This window comes from Mandrillus leucophaeus, unplaced genomic scaffold (genome assembly GCF_000951045.1).
Source record: "Mandrillus leucophaeus isolate KB7577 unplaced genomic scaffold, Mleu.le_1.0 Scaffold673, whole genome shotgun sequence".
Classification (NCBI taxonomy): Eukaryota; Metazoa; Chordata; class Mammalia; order Primates; family Cercopithecidae; genus Mandrillus; species Mandrillus leucophaeus.
Window position 1 is genome coordinate 1,555,108 of NW_012107286.1, and position 19,573 is coordinate 1,574,680.

Sequence of the window (19,573 nt, forward strand, 5' to 3'; positions counted from 1 at the left end):
CATATTAGCTGTAATTATTTTTATTATTATTTTTGTTTCAGTCTCAAGCTCCCAAAATTACCTGTGACCAATAGTGGCCTAGGGGATGCCCTCCATAAGCACATGTGGCTTACCTAAGTATTTATTTCCACAAGTCCCAGCAACAGTACATCATACATTCAGCAAACATTTAGTTGAGGGACCCACTGTGTTCCAGTCCTTGAACTAAAAATCTTAATTGAAAGATTAAAAGTCCAAAGATTAATGGATGAGCCCCTGACATTAAGAAACTCACAGACCCATTATGTAAACAGGACTTTAAAAATCTGCGTTATCATACAATGTAAAGTCAGCTGCAGGCAGCAAGGGTGGGGGTATCCTGTGCTTCTGAAGCACCTAGAAGGGTTCCTGGCAAATAAATAGTAGGTGCTCAAATATTTTTCAAATTAATGAAAGAGGACTGGGTATTTTTAATGAAAGTATAAACAAGATACTCTGAGAGCATAAAGGAAGTATGGTTTAGATTGTGTTAGAAATTCTGATAAAGCAGAGAATAATAAAAGTAATACATAAAACACACCAAAAATATTTTTACTTACAACATCAATGTAAGTTTGCTTTTTAACCTTTTGATAAAGGCTTAATTTCTTTTTGAGTGCACATCTATTAATCATAGTTTATTGCCTCTTTCTTGCATAAACTATCTGTAATCTCTCATTTATGATTTCCAGTTAACATTTCTTGGAGTGAAGCAAGTTATTAAAGATACTTGTGAAACAGTCACAGGACTGAATATTTCTTGATTCTTATGATTTTCCTCAATGCTTTGTAATTGCTTCATCCATGTTTAATTTCATGGTTTTTTTACAAGACTTCTTTATAAAGTCTTACCAAAGCATTTGATTCAGTTTTGTAGAAACAATCCCTGGCTTTCCTCACTTAGATTTCAGTCTGATATTTATTTGAATAACATCACACCGAATACAACTGGCATAAACAGGTTTAGGAGCAAACACAGCTCATCCAGTGAGAGCAAACACACACGGGCACACTAGCGAGAACTGCCAGTCTTGAGCCTTAAGTGTGCAGCGGACCTCAGCTGGTGTGTTTCACGCAAGAAAAGACAATTTCAGTTACTCCAGTTAATCTGTTAATTGAAGACACATCGAAGAGAGTTTTTAGAATATTGAAAAAGTAGGTCTTCCTTAAGGAAATTAGGAGTGAGATGAAAGGACGCGCAAGCATAATGAGTAACACATACAAAGGCATAGAAGCATGAGCAAACATGGCCCTCCGGCACAATTTTAAGTAACTTTCATGACTAGAGCTCGGAATGCCATGGAAAATAGCAAAGAGGAGACTGGAAAGGCAGACAGAGATATAGGGCAGAAGGGAGCTTGCATGCTAGTCATCATATGTGGCAAACAACTTAAAGCCAATGCTTTTTGGCAGGTGTAACCTTTCCCTCTCCTATATTCCCACTGCTCCCAGGCTCGTATATTTATGGTATCTGCCTAGACTTTGAAAGCACCTGATTTTGCCATCCCAGCTTAGAACTTGGGACATCCATAGAGACTTTTCAAGTCAGGAAAGGACATGATCAGATTTTCATTTAAAAAAAGACAATTCATACAGAGCTGTGGACAGTGGCTGGGGCAGGGCAGGGGAGGGACAGTGGAGGTAACTGGTTGGGAGGCAATTGCAAAAGTCTAGGTGAGAAGGGACGAGGTATTTAATTAAGGTAATGGCAGTAGGCATAGCGAGAAACAAATGGATTCCAGAGAGACTTTAAGCTTGTTAGATCCATAGAGTGAAGAATAGGAAAGAGTAGGCTGGCACACAGATTTCTAGCTCAAGTACCTTTTAAAAAGTGGTGATATCATTCACAGAGACAGGAAATGGCAGAGGAAGGAAAAACTGATGAATATTGCTGAGTTTAAAGTGTCTGTGCAATAACCAGGTGGGCATGTAGAGGAGGAAGTCATAAGTAATGTGTTTAGAGTTGATATCAACAGTTAGGGTTGATGGTGTAGATTTAGGAATCACCACATACAGGAATAATTGGAGCCAAGCATATAGATGAGATGCCTGTGGACAGAGCTCAGAAAAAAAAATGGAACACTGTAGAACACTAGCGTTTAAGGAACAAGTCATTAAATCATTAAATATGGGGCACGCAGAGAGACTGAGAGGGAAGAGGAGAAGCAGGGCACATTAGGTGTAAGCCTTGGAGAGAGCAAGACAGAGAGAACAGCCAATAACAGCAAGTGCTGCAGAAAATCGCTTACAATTAGGATGTAAAAGAACCTGTTAGATTTCACCACTCCTGGATCCTATACGAGTAAATAAGAGTCCTTGTTGCTATGTGATTAAATGAGATTCTCAGAGCTGGAGAGTGATGGGAAGTGAAGACAATTATTTTAAATAATCTTTCAACTTATCAGCAAAGCTAGTGGGAGAAACAGAATCATTACAGATGAGTGAGGCTTAAGGTGTTTGCTTTATAATAACAAATAAACATCCATTTTGTAAATGGAGGGAGCCAGAAGCGGGAAATGAGATTGAAAATATACAGAAGAGGAGGAGGAGATGGCCTCTAGAACACAGGCAGAGGATGAAAATCTCCTTTGAAGGAGGAGGGAAAAATGATAGTGGACAAATGAATTTGTATTTGGAGAAGAAGCCTATGAATTGTGTGTCTGGTGGCTTCCAGTGATATAGTAGAGAAGCTCATCTGCTGAGAGAGGTACGGAGGGCAGGGGCAGCTGGGAGACTTGGAGAAAGCAGGACAGAATTAAGTCACTTTTGTGAGGAAGAAGAGAGGAAAGTGGCCCTGGACACTGGTCAGGATCCAGAGCTTTCTTGGGAGCCTGGCTGAGTCAGGAATCCACACATCCACAGGGAGCCGACTGTGCAGATTTTCTCTGGCTGTGCTCTGAAGCCTGGCGTGAGGACAGAGACGTAGATGATTGGCAGGTCCAGGCATGCATGTTTGCAGAGAGTGCACGACAAACGAATGAGAGTGGGAACGGTGCCAGGGCTGCCTAAGGGTGGCTCCTGTGATGAACTGTGAGATCCTGGCTGGTTCTGGAAGGAAGTAAAACCAGGACTTGGTGGACAGGCTGTGAATGCAGAGTCGCTGCTACTGGGTCACCATGCGTACATGTGCGAGTTAGTCCTGAAGTGAGCAGGATTAGTGGCTAATAGGCACTCCCTGGGGTTTTTTGCGCAAACAGCAAAAGTTATGGTCGCTTCATTCTATACCATTCTAGGCCAGGATTCTTCTCCATGGAGCCTAACAGAAGCTGCTTCATTGCAGATTTAATGAGGTGAAACTTAGCAAAGTTGAAATATGTTCTTTTCAGAGATTTTTATCTCTGGACTCATTTTTAGATGAGGAAATTGATACTTAATTGTGATGTGTCCAAGTTTATACAGATAATGAGTCAAGGGTGAAACTCTGCTCTTCATGTCACTGCGCCACCTCAGCCGTCTACATATCAGGGCCTCTCTTTTGAAATTCAAAACCTACCAAAATTTGCTGCTTTGTTGCACTGGACTTTCAGGCTAATCTTGCACCAATAAATTAAAAATAGGAGAGTATTAAAAATTCTGGAAATCTGTCTTTTTGCACAAGATTATTGACCAGTGTAAAGTGGATTTTCTTTCCTTAATTCATCCCCTTCCCTAATAAGCGTTGTGGTTTAACCTGAGGACCTGCTATCAGTTCTTTTCTGCCCTAGCCCTTCCTCTTTCCTCCCCTTGATTATGGATAGATTAAACCAATAGAGAAAAACTCTAGCAGGAGACATAGTGTCCCTCAAGGAAAAACAATGATGGAAGGCATGTATACAGTGATGGGAAGTTTCACTGGAACTAAGCTCCATCACCCAATTTGAAGATCAGCTTCCAGAGTTTTATTAACACTGGAATGTGAAAAATAATTCCTTCTGCTTCCTGCCACTGCAGCCCTGCACTTTTTAGTGTCCAGAGAAATGTAACAAAAAAACAAAAACAAAACCGCTAAATTGTTTTGAGTGGTGGAGTTCTTGTCGGGGGAGTACAGTGTTAACTTTTGAAAGGGGATCACAAAGGTGAAAACACAATGCTCAGATTTCTACAGACTGGACTGGGTTTGCATCAGTTTGGAATTTGGTCTACTCCAAAGTCGTTCTGAGGATGCCTAAAGGATTTCTCTGCATCAAGTCGGGGCATCTGTTCCTCAGCCCCTGCACTAAGTTGTTGGGGAACCACCAGGCTACAGAGATGTTGGCACTTTATGCAATACTAACCAGCCCTTTTTTCCATCCCAAGGTACCACGTTCTCTGCTACAAGTCGAGCGAGCAGCCCCCCATGAGCCCTGACACCTGTGCCACCATTTTGGAAAAAGCTGGTCTTGATAACTGGGCCCTTGGAAAAACAAAAGTAATGTTTTCATGTAATTTTCAGGAAAATAAATAATTATGCTGGATTCATTGAGAATAATAACATTTTACAATGTTTGAAAGTGTGGTTGTTTTATGTTATAGGATCTGTAGCTTACAATAGAGGAAGTAAATTTATAAACTCATAAAGATTTTCTTTTTCATCAACATTAAAGGCATTTGCTCTTCATAAAGATTTATTTTAAGAAATACAAAAGGCTGGGTAAGGTAGCTCACACCTGTAATCCCAACACTTTGGAAGGCCGAGGTGGGAAAATGGCTTGAGCCCAGGAGTTCCAGGCTGCAGTGAGCTATGATGGCACCACTGCGCTCCAGCCTATGCAACTTAAGACCCTGACTCTAAAGAAAAGTTTACGTTGAAATTTTAAGAAAGAAATGCAAGAAAAATTTATCTTGAAGATTTATCAGAAAAGGATAAACCATAATGACTGTACTTTATTTCAGATGGTATTGAAAACAGACATATATATTCTCTAGTTTATCACTACTAAATATAGTTAAAAAGCTGTAGAGAATCATAATGATCCAAATAAGATTCGTGTTTTCCTTTTTTTCCTAATTCTCAGAACTGCTTCTATCATAAACTTGAAATTTTTCTGGAGTAAAATATTCACCACTATTACTAGGCTCGCTATATGTATTGGACATTGATGTGTTTATATATTAGCTTTTAGAAACTGTGAGATCTAAGCTTATTTAATCCCTTAGAGAATAAAGTAAAAAACATAACCAATCTTGAATATGGAAGAAAGACAGTTGCTGTTTGGAGAAAGGATGTATTGGTCTTCTCAGGTATTCTCATAGCATTACGAGACAGGGATCAGGAAATAAACAAGTTTCCATTGTGCACTGAATGTATCTTAAGGGGGTATGAAATGTATCATGAAAAGAGCCAAGCTAAAGCCAAGAGATACTCATAGATTGACCACTCAAGAATACCTACTACCAGCCACACCACAGAAGTAAACCAAAACAAACTTCCACATTTGCAAAGAAATGTATAATACTTGTGTCTTGGGTGTAGGAGATGTGGGAGATAATTTTAATAATGTTCGGATGAGAAATTAGGCCTGTAACAATTTAAGAGATTAAAAAAAAAAAACTACTTTAAACTGAGTGTCCTGTGTATTCAGTAATTCATATTTACTTTAGTGTTTAGTAGGGGGATATTTTGGGCATTAAAAATGAGTATTTTATTCACACCATTTTCTCTTAGATGATAAATTTCAAAAAGATGAATTTTATCAAACTAAAATCTCATGATTTATGGTCTGAAGTACATGCCTAACTTCAATGGAGTTTTAACTTGTAAAAAGGCCGTTTGCAGTTATAGTTCCTCATGATATTTATGTAGCATTTTAAAGCTATTTGTATTTTTCCACTTCACCTTTTCCAACTCATTAACATGGATAGAAAGTATTAATATAGGAACATTTCTAATGTCATGCAAAAAGAAATGATGACCTTTTTAAACAGATTGAATTTTAAATGAATTGTCAACAGCAGAATGGACTAAATGTATTAACATCTAGAGTCCTGTAGAAATTAAAACTGAATTAAATCAAACCTGTAACACAAATGTGTTTGCCCATGGTGCCAAGCTTTTGAGTAATGGAACGCTGGAGAATTCTACAGTCAGGGTTATCAGGTCTCATGAATCAGCCATAAAATTTGAATTTAAGTGACTTTCTTGATGGATTCAGTAAACTCTTTGAGATGACTTTTATTAGGAAATTTAACCATTAAAAGGAAAACAAAACAAACACAAGCTTTTTAATATCTTGGAGGAGGGGAGAACGAAACTGAGAAATGTTAGATGAGAACATGCCAAGCCTTCAGGCTCCTCCCTTGCTCCAATTGATGTTGATTTTAGAATAATCAAAAGTCAGCCCTCCTTTCTCCATGGCAGCCTTTGGGTCCAGTGAGAACATTGTTAATTAAATCTGCCTGGGGCCCTCTCTCTGCCGTATTCTCTTTACTGACAACACTACCAGCCCCAAAGGACAGCGACCCTGCCTTGTTCATCTCTGTATCCCCGACAGATATGTACCTGTAACAGGTCTCAATAAACATTAGATGAATGAACTAATGGAACTATAATTCTGTCCTCTACTTTAAAATTAGATTTATTAAGATTTTTTAATTTGGGAAATATAGTTGCCTTTGAAAAATAAAAAGCATACAAATTAGCTCAGCCCAGAATACACGATGCTAGAAACTTTGCTAAAAGAGCTCAACATCCTACACTCTTACTGTCTCATCCAACAAAACCTAGTTACCTGTTGTAAATAAACAGTATGGTTGTCACCTTCTGCATTTCTTCTCAAAGAAATGTTTTCTTCAAGCATAAAAATCTGTACTGTCATAATGACAGCTAGGGCAAAGAAGCAAAAGACAGTGATTTCCAAAATCTCGAGCAATTTAGAATGTGTTCTGTTCTTCAAAGCATAGCACACAACTGCTTCACATCTGTGTACCATGGTTCTTTGTATTCTATTTTAATTTTTCAGGTGTTCCTTAAATATTATCACGTGGAACAGTTAAATCTAATGCGAAAGGAAGCTATTGACAAGCTTATTTTGATTCAAGCTTGTGTCAGAGCATTCTTGTGTTCAAGAAGATACCAAAAAATACAGGAGAAAAGGAAGGAAAGCGCTATAATAATACAGTCAGGTAATCTCTTTGACATATTTAGATATGGTCATAAAATCATATCTTATAATACTTCTTACAGGCAAACCTCCAATTCTTATGTAGCTTTTGTGTTTAATTCCAGACTCTATTGCCTTGATACTTTTGCTATATTAAATCTAAGTCAGATTGTTTTAGTGATTGACACTTTTAATATTTGGATAAATGCTTTGTCTTAAATAATTTAATTTTTAACTTTTCTGTCAAGAATTAATGAAATACAACTGACCTATTGTGGAAGATATAGCAAATGATTAATTATAGATCTCAAGAATCATATTATTATAGCTCATTGGACAATAAGATTCTTTTCTACTTTATTCCAAAGGTTACACTTGCCATAATTTTTGACAACTTAAATCTTATTTTGTTAAAGGGCATCCATTTATTTCTATTAACTGTAGGGAAATAATATTTATAACCATACTTTATTTCACAAACTTTTATTAAGCTGTATTAATAGACTTTGGATTTTGCTTTCTACTTTTCCATAAGAAACGAAATTTAGATAGAGCTTGTCACAGGTTAGTATGCTCTCATTCAAAATGTTTTGACTGGACACTTAGATAAAAAAATGTATTTTGCTTTTTAACCTGATAAACACACACACTACAAGCACTGCGTTCTGATATTTTTAATTCTAGTCTATTCCATTTCATTTTTAGATGCTAGATTTGGCCTACTACATCAATTTTATGATCCACTAATGGTTTGCAGCCTGCATTCTGAAGAACACTAATATTGTGGGCAGAGGAGTTGACTGACATTCAAGAGATTAACATTCCAGTCCCCATTCTGTCAATCAGCAATGAGTCATCATCATCTCTTTTTGTATTTTAAGCCCTTAACTTCTCACTGAGAAATCAAAATGCAAACCCAGTAATTTGGGCTTTAATCCTTTATCCGCAATTTCAAAATTTATAAAGCTCTGATAAAAAGGTTCTTCATAGTGCCTTTGGCAGTGAAACATAACAATGTGATAATGAGGTTATTTACAGTGCTTTACTCACCCAACTCAGTAAGAATATTCTGTTTTTCTGAAGAAATAGTCATTGATTATTGAGTGCTGCCCTGATATAGGGAATGTTACAGAATATCTATTTGCTCTGTATTAACTTTCTAAAACTTAAAAAAAAATTAATCTGAATTCTCAAATATATCATCTGATAATCTGAAATATATCTGGCCAAAATATATGAAACACACAACAAAAAAGGAAAATGATTATTACCAAATTTTAAGCAAATGAACACATTTTGTCATCAACTTTACTTGTCTCTATTTTTTTGGTTTCATTTTAGTACTCTTCTTAGTATGAAAGTTACTTTAGTTATTATTGCTGTAGCTTGCTATGTAGAAGAATCTTGTTAATGAATCACATTAAGTGAACCTGTTCTATTTGGCATTTTAATTTTATTTTTCTCTTTGACATCAATGGTCAAAACCGCTGTTTCTACTCACTAAAGTAATTTTCTTTTATTTCCTTATGATTAACACTACTATGGGTTTTATATGTTTCAGCTGCAAGAGGACACCTTGTCAGGAAACAAAGAAAAGAAACTGTTAACGTGAAAAACACAGCAGTAACAACCATTCAGACTTCTGATCAGGAATTCGACTACCAGAAAAACTTTGAAAATACAAGGTATAATGATGTTTATTCTTAAACCATTGTAACACAGATTTTTCAGATCTGTAAGGTCATAGAATAATGTTCATAGCCTTTCTCATACTAGCCAGCTTCCTGATACTGACACATCAAATGTCAGTGAACACCCAGAGGCTACTTTTGTGTTCTCTATTCTATTTTGGAGTTATTTCTCAAAATTTTTCTTCATTGGCTTCTACCAGATTGCTTTCTATAATTCTACTACTAATTCAGAGGGTTCTTTGCTAATATGTCCTCCAAACCCCACATTTCAATCCTCATCCATATCTAAATGTGTCCCTGGGCTCTCTCATTCATTCCAGTGGCTTTAAGAGCCAATATGCCATCGGCCCCTACATCATAATCACCAGCTCCCTTTCTTCTTCTGAGCCCTCATGTCTATAATCCCAAGTGCATGTTAGAAAACCACTTACTCACTTATTCAGCAGGCTTTATACTGGGCAGTGGGAACACATAGATACGTGAAGCAAAATCCTTATCCTCAAATGTCTCACAGTATTATGGGGAAAAAATGACAGACAAACACATCCCTCTTGTAAAATGTGTTAACTCAGCTATAAAAATAGGCAAAGGGTACACTGGGGGCAAGGAGGAGGGAACCCTTCCTTGGTTGGTAGTGGTTAGGGAAAGGGAAAAATATCTACATTTTGCCCAAGAGGTGAAACTTGAATTGATCAAACTGAGTACAGGGAGATAAAGATCATTCCAGCCCCAACGCTAGTCCCCTTGTTTTTAACATCAAAACTGGCCATCGAAAGGGTGAAGGAATGAAACAGAAGAAGAGGTGGCTTCCTGGCTTTCTTCTTTCCCCACACACCCACATCTAATGTTCTCCTCACCCACCGCTATTCTTCTCTCCTGCCAATAGTGGTCTCATAAATGATCTCATAGAAGATTTCTCTGCCACCTCTTCCCCTCACCTTCACCCACACACTCCCTGAATCCCTCAGGCCAACCTCATTTCCTTATTTGAAAAACAGGAATGTTTATCTGAAGTTTAGAGACATTGGATGTTTTAAGTTTTCGTGTTTTCTGAGACCTACATATATGCTCTTTGTCTTTGCGTGAGGATCCAAATGATTTGTTTCTCTTTGTTACCGGCTATAAAACAGTTCAGCAAACTTCCAAACATCACAGGCCTGCCTCAGGAGCAGAAGGCTGGATGATACCTGTGACTCTTGTACTTCAGTCTGGAGGTTGAGAGAAATGTAAACTGGCTGCAAATGGAAGAAAGATGGACTAATTGTACTACTTCTAGAAATTACTGCTTGTAGATATCACATCTAATAAGGAAGTGTGATGTTCAATTACATACCCATTTGCTACCACCTTTCTTCTGAGGATACCAGGGATTCACTTTCAATGTAGCAGATACTTATTAAGCACCTACTGCACACAAGATCTACTTCAGGGTACATGAGTGTGAGTAAGAAGCTATGGTCTCTGTGGTCTGGGATGGAGAATTTGACATGTATTGGGCTCTCATAGGAGGTGGATCACAAAGTCAGACATAAAAGCAGTACAGGCAGAAAGTCAAGGGAAGCTTGTAGAGAGGAAGGTTAGGGAAGGGAGAGGCAGGTGGGCCTGACCACTGCCAGAGATCTGCGGGCCAGGACTCCCTCCCTCTGCCACTTCTGACTTTCCTATTCCCTCAGCTACCAGAAGCCCTTGTTTTCACTTAACCCTTCCCTGTCAGAGCCCCTGACCTGTGACCTAGAATACCACAGCAGGGATCTAGAGAAAGGCCCAGGCCGGCAGGGCTCTCCGGCAGATGTCAGAAGAGATCGACAGTCCTCCTCATGCTGGAGCTCTGAAGGGCTGATCCTCAGAAGTACCCATCATTGCACATGGTCCTCAGCCAGCCGCAGCACAGGGTGGAGTCGCCTGAGCCTAGACGTATAACTGATGTGGGAATTTCAGCAGTGTGTATAAGTCTTCACCAGTGAAATGCATTTAAAGGATCAAAACTAACTTATAAATTGATTTTTTGGAATGCAGTCAGTTAGGGACTGCACGCATATCTTCTCTCATTAGTTGTATTTTGAATAAATGTAAGCATTCTCAGAGAGGTCAGTGTTATGGAGGAATTCAAAATACTAGCGTAGCGATTCATCAAAATCATGGGCATCTCTGATGCCCTACCTAGTTTTTTGACTGATCCTAGCAGGATTCTGTTATGCCTCCTGTATTAGCCTAGGGATACCAGAGTAATTCTAGTCTTAGGAAGTGGCCAATAGAATTAGAAAAATGGCATCCCAGTAGCTTTTTCCAGATTTGACTCAAAGAACAGTCTGACTTCACAAACAGATCACAAAAGACCCAAACTCTCACATGGGTTTCTGGGCTGAGATGAAAAGTTTGGTGCAAAAGCCCTCCAAGTAGCAATGAGAAGTGTTAGCATATCAAGGTGTCATTGTACAACATTTTTATTCCATCTTAACCTTTTTCTTGGCGGTATTGCTCTTGGCTAGAAAAAAAAAAAAAGATACAGAGAAGACCTTATCTTCAAGTGAAGGGAAATCATTTTGGAAGGATATTAGCAAAGTAGCAACTGTGAAATTTTGGCCACCGTATTACATGATCATGAACTGTAGCGAGGACATTGCTTTTCCTTTAATTTTATAAGATATTTCCTCTGATCAGTAAACTTAGTGCTTATTAAAGTACAGTATGTCAGTCAAGTGAACATACCCTGCTTACTGGTATCAAACTTAGGTGTATTTTTCACAGCATCTCACTACTAAAGTATGTTGTTTTGAAAAGGATATATTTTGAAAGGATTAAGTTCCTAGAATTTTGATATCTAATTAAATGAAAAGATGGTTATTCATATGCTAGGATATTTCTCTGAGTTGAATCTGGTTTTCTCATTATTTGAGTAGTTATCACAGTTGTCACCGGAGAGAACATTCTGGAAAGCACTTGATTAATGTGACTTGAGACATTTTAATTTTGAGCTTTCTTTGTTCCTTTTGCCTTTCTCCCACCAGTATCTAGCATATAGCTATTGCCAAAAGAAGTAATAAGCCCCAGTTTAGTATTATATATTCAAAGATAATATATTTTACACAGGGAATCTTTCATGAAGAAACAAGCAGAAAATGCAATCTCTGCTAATGAAAGATTCATTTCAGCTCCAAATAATAAAGGAAGTGTATCTGTAGTGAAGACTTCCACTTTCAAACCTGAAGAGGAAACCACCAATGCTGTGGAGAGTAACAACAGAGAGTATCAGACTCCAAAAAAAATGAATAATGTGTATGAAGAAGAGGTTAAGCAAGAATTCTACCTCGTAGGGCCAGAAGTAAGCCCCAAACAGAAGTCTATCAAAGACCTGGAAGAGAACAGCAAGCTAACGAAAGTAGAGAAAGAGGAAGCTATGATCCAGAGTTACTGTCAGAGGTACACAGAGGAGAGGAATTGTGAAGAGTCGAAAGCAGCATATCTAGAAAGGAAGGCCATATCGGAAAGGCCAAGCTACCCAGTGCCTTGGTTAGCTGAAAATGAGACTTCCTTTAAAACAATTTTGGAACCTACACTTAGCCAAAGGTCAGTTTATCAAAATGCAAATAGCACGGAAAAAGAAAAGAAGACATCTGTAGTTACCCAGAGTGCACCGATATGCAGCCCGGAGGGAGGCAGAAGCCATCGGAGGCATGAGACAGTCAAAGAGAGGCAAGCTGAACCGGTGACACAGGCCCAGGAGGAAGAAGATAAAGCAGCAGTATTCATTCAGAGCAAATACCGGGGTTACAAGAGAAGGCAGCAAGTGAGGAAGGACAAGATGTCTTCTTTTAAGCATCAGAGGATTGTCACAACACCAACAGAAGTAGCAAGAAACACTCAGAATTTGTATTCCTATCCCACAAAACATGAGGAAACCAATAATATCAAGATGAAGGATAACAAAGACTCGAAAGCAACTTCAGAAAGAGAAGCATGGGATTTGGCAATATTTTCAAAACAGGTATGTGAATAAATGAATTTATTTACTAATAAAAGTCCCTGGGAACTATAAAATAACTGAATTAAACACATAATTAATAACTGGTAGATTGTTTCATCTGTGTTGATGGGCCCCCAAACATTTTTAATAAAATGTCTCAAGGATTGTGCTATTCAAATAGCCAGGAGCTTTTAACCCAATTTACTATGGTAACATTAGTATAAAATATGATAGAAACCTCATGTAGTCATGATACTAGAGATTGGTTTATACAGCTTACTAAAATGCTGAGGCTCGACACTGAAAAGTTTGATGTATCTGTGAGATCTTTAATTAAAGCTAAAACAAAAAAAGTCATTTTAAGTTTTCTAAATCCTCCAAAGTTTATGCTTTCTCCCTTTCACAAATTTGAGAAGACATAATTAGGTATCAGATTTTGATAGGTAGCCACACCGAAGCATATACAGTGAAGATGAAAGTCTGCATGTCACATCGTGACAGTGAACGAACAGTCATGGAAAATAAGGAATCACAAAGAAAAACCGCAGAGAAAAGTTCCCTCCTGGAGAATATCTCACGCCAGTTGTAGGTGTGTTTCAGCTATTTCTAGAGAGGAGCATAGGAAGCAACAGGTTTTAGGGCTTCTCATGGGTATACATGCAATTTATCTCTGATACATACAATTTATCTCTGATATATACAATTTATCTCTGATATATAACAATTTGTCTCTGATAAATTGGTGCTATGGAAAGATTGCAAGAACCAGCTTCTGTAAATACCAATTCCAGTTCCTCCTTTCTCTTTCTAGGCATTTGACCTTCATAAAAATCACTTTATGTGTTAGCACTGTTATTTTCTCCTGTGTAAAATGAAGAGTTTTAACTAGATGATCTCTAAAATACATGAATTTCCAGGGTAATCAATGGTGTATGAAGTAATAAAAGAAATATCATACTGGGTTAGTTCCAAGAAGGACTGTCTAATATTCCTGAGTCCCTCAACTCCCCTTTTTGTATCTGACAGTGGTTGAGCCTATGAGAAACACGATAATTGCACTTGGACCCTTCCTTAGTGCAAGAGGTGTGACCCAGACATCTCCAACTTCTAGTTGTCAGTAGAGATCTGCCATTTTTTAATTTACCCATCCCCTTCCTACTCTTGTTAAGTATATGGAAATAGTTTAACGAACATACAGTTCTTCTCACTCCAAACACCAAATCAGGGATTAGAGCTCAGACCTGCTATGCCATGGAGACATGAGATGTAGAATTACCAAGGAATCTACTCGGAGCTGGCCAGTAACGCCATGGGAGTAAATTCACTGGTCCATGGAACAAATCTAGAGGCTGTCCCAGCGGGAGCCTCACACTCAACCCGGCAGGACAGCCGTGTTATCAGAGCCAGGATGCAGACAGAACAGAGGCCGGGGGCAGAATGGAAAGAGAAACCAGAATAGAGCAGCCCTGAAATCAGGCTAAAAAGACTGGAAAGAAAAGGAAGGAGGTTTACACAATCAAAGGCAGCAGAGGGGTCCTCAGGACAGAAGCAGAAAGGCAAACACAGCAGAGTGGCAACGCTGGAAGCCAGATCTCAGAAACCTGGGAACGAGTCGATCAGAACAGAATTCTACACGTAGCGTGACGTGCTTGGCAGTTTTTAAAGAAAAATGTGGGCTGGGTGCGGTGGCTCACGCCTGTAATTCCAGCACTTTCGGGGGCAGAGGCGGGCGGATCACGAGGTCAGGAGATCAAGACCATCCTGGCTAACACAGTGAAACCCCGTCTCTACTAAAAATACAAAAAATTAGCCGGGCGTGGTGGCGGGCGCCTGTAGTCCCAGCTACTGAGGAGGCTGAGGCAGGAGAATGGCGTGAACCCGGGAGGCGGAGCTTGCAGTGAGCCGAGATCGCGCCACTGCACTCCAGCCTGGACGACAGAGCTAGACTCTGTCTAAAAAACAAAAAAAGGAAAAAGGTGAGAGGGCAGGTATTCAGAGCACAAGGCGGGAAGGTTGTCAGGTGAGGACTTTATCAGACCTGGTGCAACGGACAGGGTGGGCCCTGGAGAGGAACACGAGAGTCTCCAAAAGTGCTGGTAAGGCATTTCCCAGCCCCCAGTGCCTGTAGAACTCTCTGTATTCTTTTCCTTGATTTAACCTGACACATGACCTTCTTTTTAGATATCAAAGTTATCTGAAGAATATTTCATTCTGCAGAAAAAATTGAATGAAATGATTTTGTCACAGCAACTGAAGCCACTTTATCTGGGTGTCTCGCACCATAAGCCAATTAATAGAGGAGTTTCTTCTCAGCAGTGCCTCTCAGGTAAAAATCAGTAGAGTTAGAACTTCCTGAAGGGGAAGGAAATGCCAGATACTTTGTTTATTAGTTTCCCACCGTTATTGTACGGCAGATTTGAGGAGCCTGTGTTCTGTCTTGGGAGAAACTTTATTTCATTTCTTACATGGAAATACACTTTTTTTAAGGATGTTCTACCCACTTTCTACCTTCTCTGACTTCATTCCCCCTCCATTTTTTATGTTTTTCTTTTTTCATTTTAACTAGAACTTGGCATATGACACCAGAAGGGAATAAAAAAGGGTGGTATAGAAAGGGGGCCCAGCAGGAGGCAAATTTGATAGGAGAGAGCAAAAATAGAAATAGGAAGATTTCTATTTCCTTTGTCAACAACTGCATCCTTGAGTATAGCGTGTGGAAGGTGCAAAATCCCATTATACAAGAAATATTGTTATTGAACTTTTTTCTAGTCAACCCATTATACTAAACTGGTGAGGAATTCAATCTCAATAATTTTCAGATCTCCCTCTCCCCAGAGCTGTGCAAAGGTTTTATGGCCTTGCACACCACCAAAAGATCAGATACAGCCTATAGTCAATAGGTAACTTTGTATATTTTTATTTTTTTCTCAAACACATCACATACAGTGAGATTTATCTGTTCCATGAATGTTTGAATGTGTTCGCATAAAATACTATGAGTTCTTGGAACCTTTGTTGGCAGTAATTCTTTGAACAGTCACATCATCATACAGTAAGTCCTCACTTGACAATGTCGATGGATTCTTAGAAACTGCAACTTTAAGCGAAATGACCAATTTTACCATAGACTGATATAAACAAGAGTTAACTTCTTATGGTATATTTCTGGTCACAAAAACATTACCAAACTTCTCAACGGAGACCAACACTGAAATAAATGTGAACTATGCATACATTTAAGAAAAATTAGGTCAGGTGCAGTGGCTCACACCTGTAATCCCAGCACTTTGGGAGGCAAAGGTGGGCAGATCACTTGAGGTCAGGAGTTTGAGATCAGCCTGGCCAACATGGTAAAAACCCAGTCTCTACTAAAAAAAATACAAAAATTAGCTGGGCATAGTGGTGGGCACCTGTAATCCCAGCTGCTGGGAAGGCTGAGGCAGGAGAATCATTTGAACCCTGGAGGCGGAGGTTGCAGCAAGCTGAGATCGTGCCACTGCACTCCAGCCTGGGCAACAAGAGTGAAACTCCGTCTAAAAAAAAAAATTAGGCTGGGCACGGTGGCTCATGCCGGTAATCCCAGCACTTTGGGAGGCCAAAGCGGGTGGATCACAAGGTCAGGAGATCGAGATCATCGTGACTAACATGGTGAAACCCCATCTCTACTAAAATCACAAAAAATTAGCCGGGTGTGGTGGCGGGCGCCTGGAGCCCCAGCTACTCAGGAGGCTGAGGCAGGAGAATGGTGAGAACCTGGGAGGCAGAGCTTGCAGTGAGCCAAGATCACGCCACTGCACTACAGCCTGGGTGACAGAGCGAGACTCTCTCTCAAAAAAAAAAATCATTTAAAGCAGAAGGTGAGCAGAGTTATTAACTGTATTAAAGCTGAAGTGTTCAGTCAATATAATTCCTACTCTCTTCAGACTGTCTGAGTTCCCTTTTGAAAATAGATGAATAATCATTTTATGTATATGTTCTTCAGGAAAATCAGATTTGTTTTCAAAAAGCGTAACTATCCAAAGGGAAAAGATGGAATTGTAGGAATATTACCAGACAACATTAAAAATGCAATGATTGATGCTAGCAATAGAATTCAGTAAGGATGTATAGTTATATAGATAGATATTCTTTCCTATAAAAATTTCTAATAGAAAAAGAGCCCATTGGAAATAATAGCAAAAAAAAATCAATACCTTGAAATAAAGCTAGCAACCAAACCACAAAGAGACAAAAAAGAAAAGATGCATAATGGAATGATGCATGGTGTTTCTGAATTGAAAGATAAGATACTGTAAACATGACTGTTCTAAAATTACTTTCTAGGTTTAAAAATAATGCATTCAAAATCTCTATCAGATTTTCTTTGGAACTTAAGAAAATATCCCTAAGGATCATTTGTAAATTTCAGAGAAAAAAAGAATAACTATAAATGAGGACTTACTTATTAGATAGTAAAATGAATAATGCTATAATAATTAAAATCATATGTCTGCTTTACAAAAATCAATCACGGATTAATGAAACAGAATAGCCCTAAAATTGGCCTGATTATTTATAAAAACCTGTCATTTACAAAAAGATACATATGAACAAAAAAGAAATGGATGGATAATGCTTAAAATGTCTCTGATTTGGGATGAGGAAATAAAATATTCTTATCCTCTGCTGAATGCCCAGATATTTTCCAGATGCATTGATCATTTAAATGAAAGAAATAAACAAACCAAATGAAGCTGGATGCTATGAATTGAGCATTTCACAATCTCTGCTTAGAAAAGGACAAAGCATAAGAAGTAATAAAAGGAATTACAAAGAAAAACTGTGATGGATTTGGATTACATGAATGTTAAAACCTTCTAGAGATTCCAAAGCATCATTAAAAGTTAAAGAGCTGAAGACAGAATATTTGGAACAAATGTAAAAAGAGTTAAACTGTTTAATGTAGAAAGAGCTCTTTATAAATCATTCAGAAAAAATAGCACTCTGAATGGAAAAATGGCACAAGCCATCAATTTATTTGCAAAAGAAGAAATGCAGATGGAAAATAAGCATATATATGACCGCTCTAGGAGTAAAAAAAATAAAAAAGTAAAACAAGTTACTATTCTTTACTCATCAAAATTACAAGTATGAAAAAATATTTTAACAGTAATGACAAAGTGCTAATGCAATTATTCCCAAGCATACGGTAAGTTGGCAGCGTCAACATTTTGAAAAGTGACTTGGCAATATGTCAAAAAAAAAAAAAAAAACCCACTGAATTAGTTTATATCGCTGACCCAGTAAACTCACTTATGAGAACATAGCCTAAGTAAATAATCAGAGCTGAAAAAAAGTTGTGTATATGGTAAGAAAAAAAACTGAACAATAGGAGAATGATTAATAAGTAATGACACTATTCACATATGGAGTATTAACAGCCCTTTAAATTCATTTTTCAAAGAATAGCCTTGGCAAACTGCTAGCTAATCTAACCACTGAATAAAATATTGCAGAATTGGAATTGTAATACTGTAAATAAGTCAGCTTAATCTTCACATACGTGAGGTGGTTCATTAACAACAAGAGCCCCTAAGTCCAGGGTTCTAGAAGAGTTGAGTGTCTAGTTAGTGAGAACAAGATGGTCATCTCCAGTAGAGCGGATACTCTCCATCCCTTGCTAACTTCACTTCTATGTAAAATTAAGAATCTGAATAATATTACTGCAACCTGGTAGAGAACTTCCACAGCCACATGTGGTAAGACTAGAGTGTCATCTCCAGATCTGTCACCTTTGTTGCCATGCTGTCTCAAGCCACTGAAAGCTTGTTTGATACTCCTCCAGCCAGCTTGTAATTAGATGTGCTCTAATAAAGAATGAGTGCTTTTTTAAAATACTGGTATGTTTCAGCTCATCTTGATAGGAACCACAAACCCTTTTATCTATGTGTTATAAAGTATGAGCAGAGGGAAAGAAAAAAGCCAATGTTGTGTGTTTAAAGTCAGACAATGTTCTTCAATTATGTGTTTTTAAAAGGCCAATCTAAGAAAATAACTATGAACAGTCAATAAATAATTTTTTAAAGTTTGTCTCTCTGGGAAAAATTATTCTGTTTTCACCTCAGGCTATATATCTAAACATTTTAAATAAATGAATACCCACATCATTTTGAAAAATAGCCAAAATGTAATTAGATGCCACCTCTGAGTTTTCCTTATTCTCTGAGCAAATAAACATGTATTTTGGTTGTTTGGCTGTATCTATAGTTGGTGGGCAGTCAGACATGCTCACAGTGTTCCACATAACAGCTCACTCTCCCCAACAAAGTCCTCACTCTCAAGGCACCGCTGGTATCACCATGTGCATTTGCATGTGCTTCTGTTGTGGCACCCCGTTTTGATGACTGCTCACATATAAGCGAGATGACTGGGCATGTGTGTGTAATCTAACTCTTTGGACTAGAACAAAACAAACTGGCTTCTGAGGACTGTAATCCATGCAAGATGACAGCCCGAGGAAAATGACAGTAGACCGCCGAGATGTAGCGATAATGTGCAAGAGACAAGAGACAGTCCAGAGGGTGTATCTGTGGGTCTCACCCCCCACACAGGCTGCTCTATCCTCCTGCTTCTCTTGCCACAACTAGGAGAGACATATGGGGCAGGCTGGGGCAGCACCTTACCTGAAACTACCAGTATTGTTAGCAAACTAAGTTTCACTTTCAAGGATCTGGGTATTAGTTCAAAGTACCCAAATCAGAGAGGGGCCAGTAGCTATAAGCCCATGACCTATAGGATAGGTAGAGGTGGAAGCTGGCCCTAGGGCATCGGCATTCAGTTGGCAGGAAGAGAAGAGCCACAGG

General features: G+C 38.5%; 1 protein-coding gene across 1 annotated transcript in view; it reads left to right on the forward strand.

Annotated features, from left to right (window-relative positions):
• The window catches only part of MYO3A (myosin IIIA), a 259,578-nt gene that overhangs the window by 213,607 nt on the left and 26,398 nt on the right, over window positions 1-19,573 (forward strand). Inside the window, exons 27-31 of the mRNA XM_012002014.1 lie at window positions 4,294-4,405; window positions 6,936-7,098; window positions 8,638-8,761; window positions 11,858-12,752; window positions 14,913-15,057. Of these exons, the coding sequence (XP_011857404.1) occupies window positions 4,294-4,405; window positions 6,936-7,098; window positions 8,638-8,761; window positions 11,858-12,752; window positions 14,913-15,057 (1,439 nt within the window). The remainder of the gene's footprint in view (window positions 1-4,293; window positions 4,406-6,935; window positions 7,099-8,637; window positions 8,762-11,857; window positions 12,753-14,912; window positions 15,058-19,573) is intronic.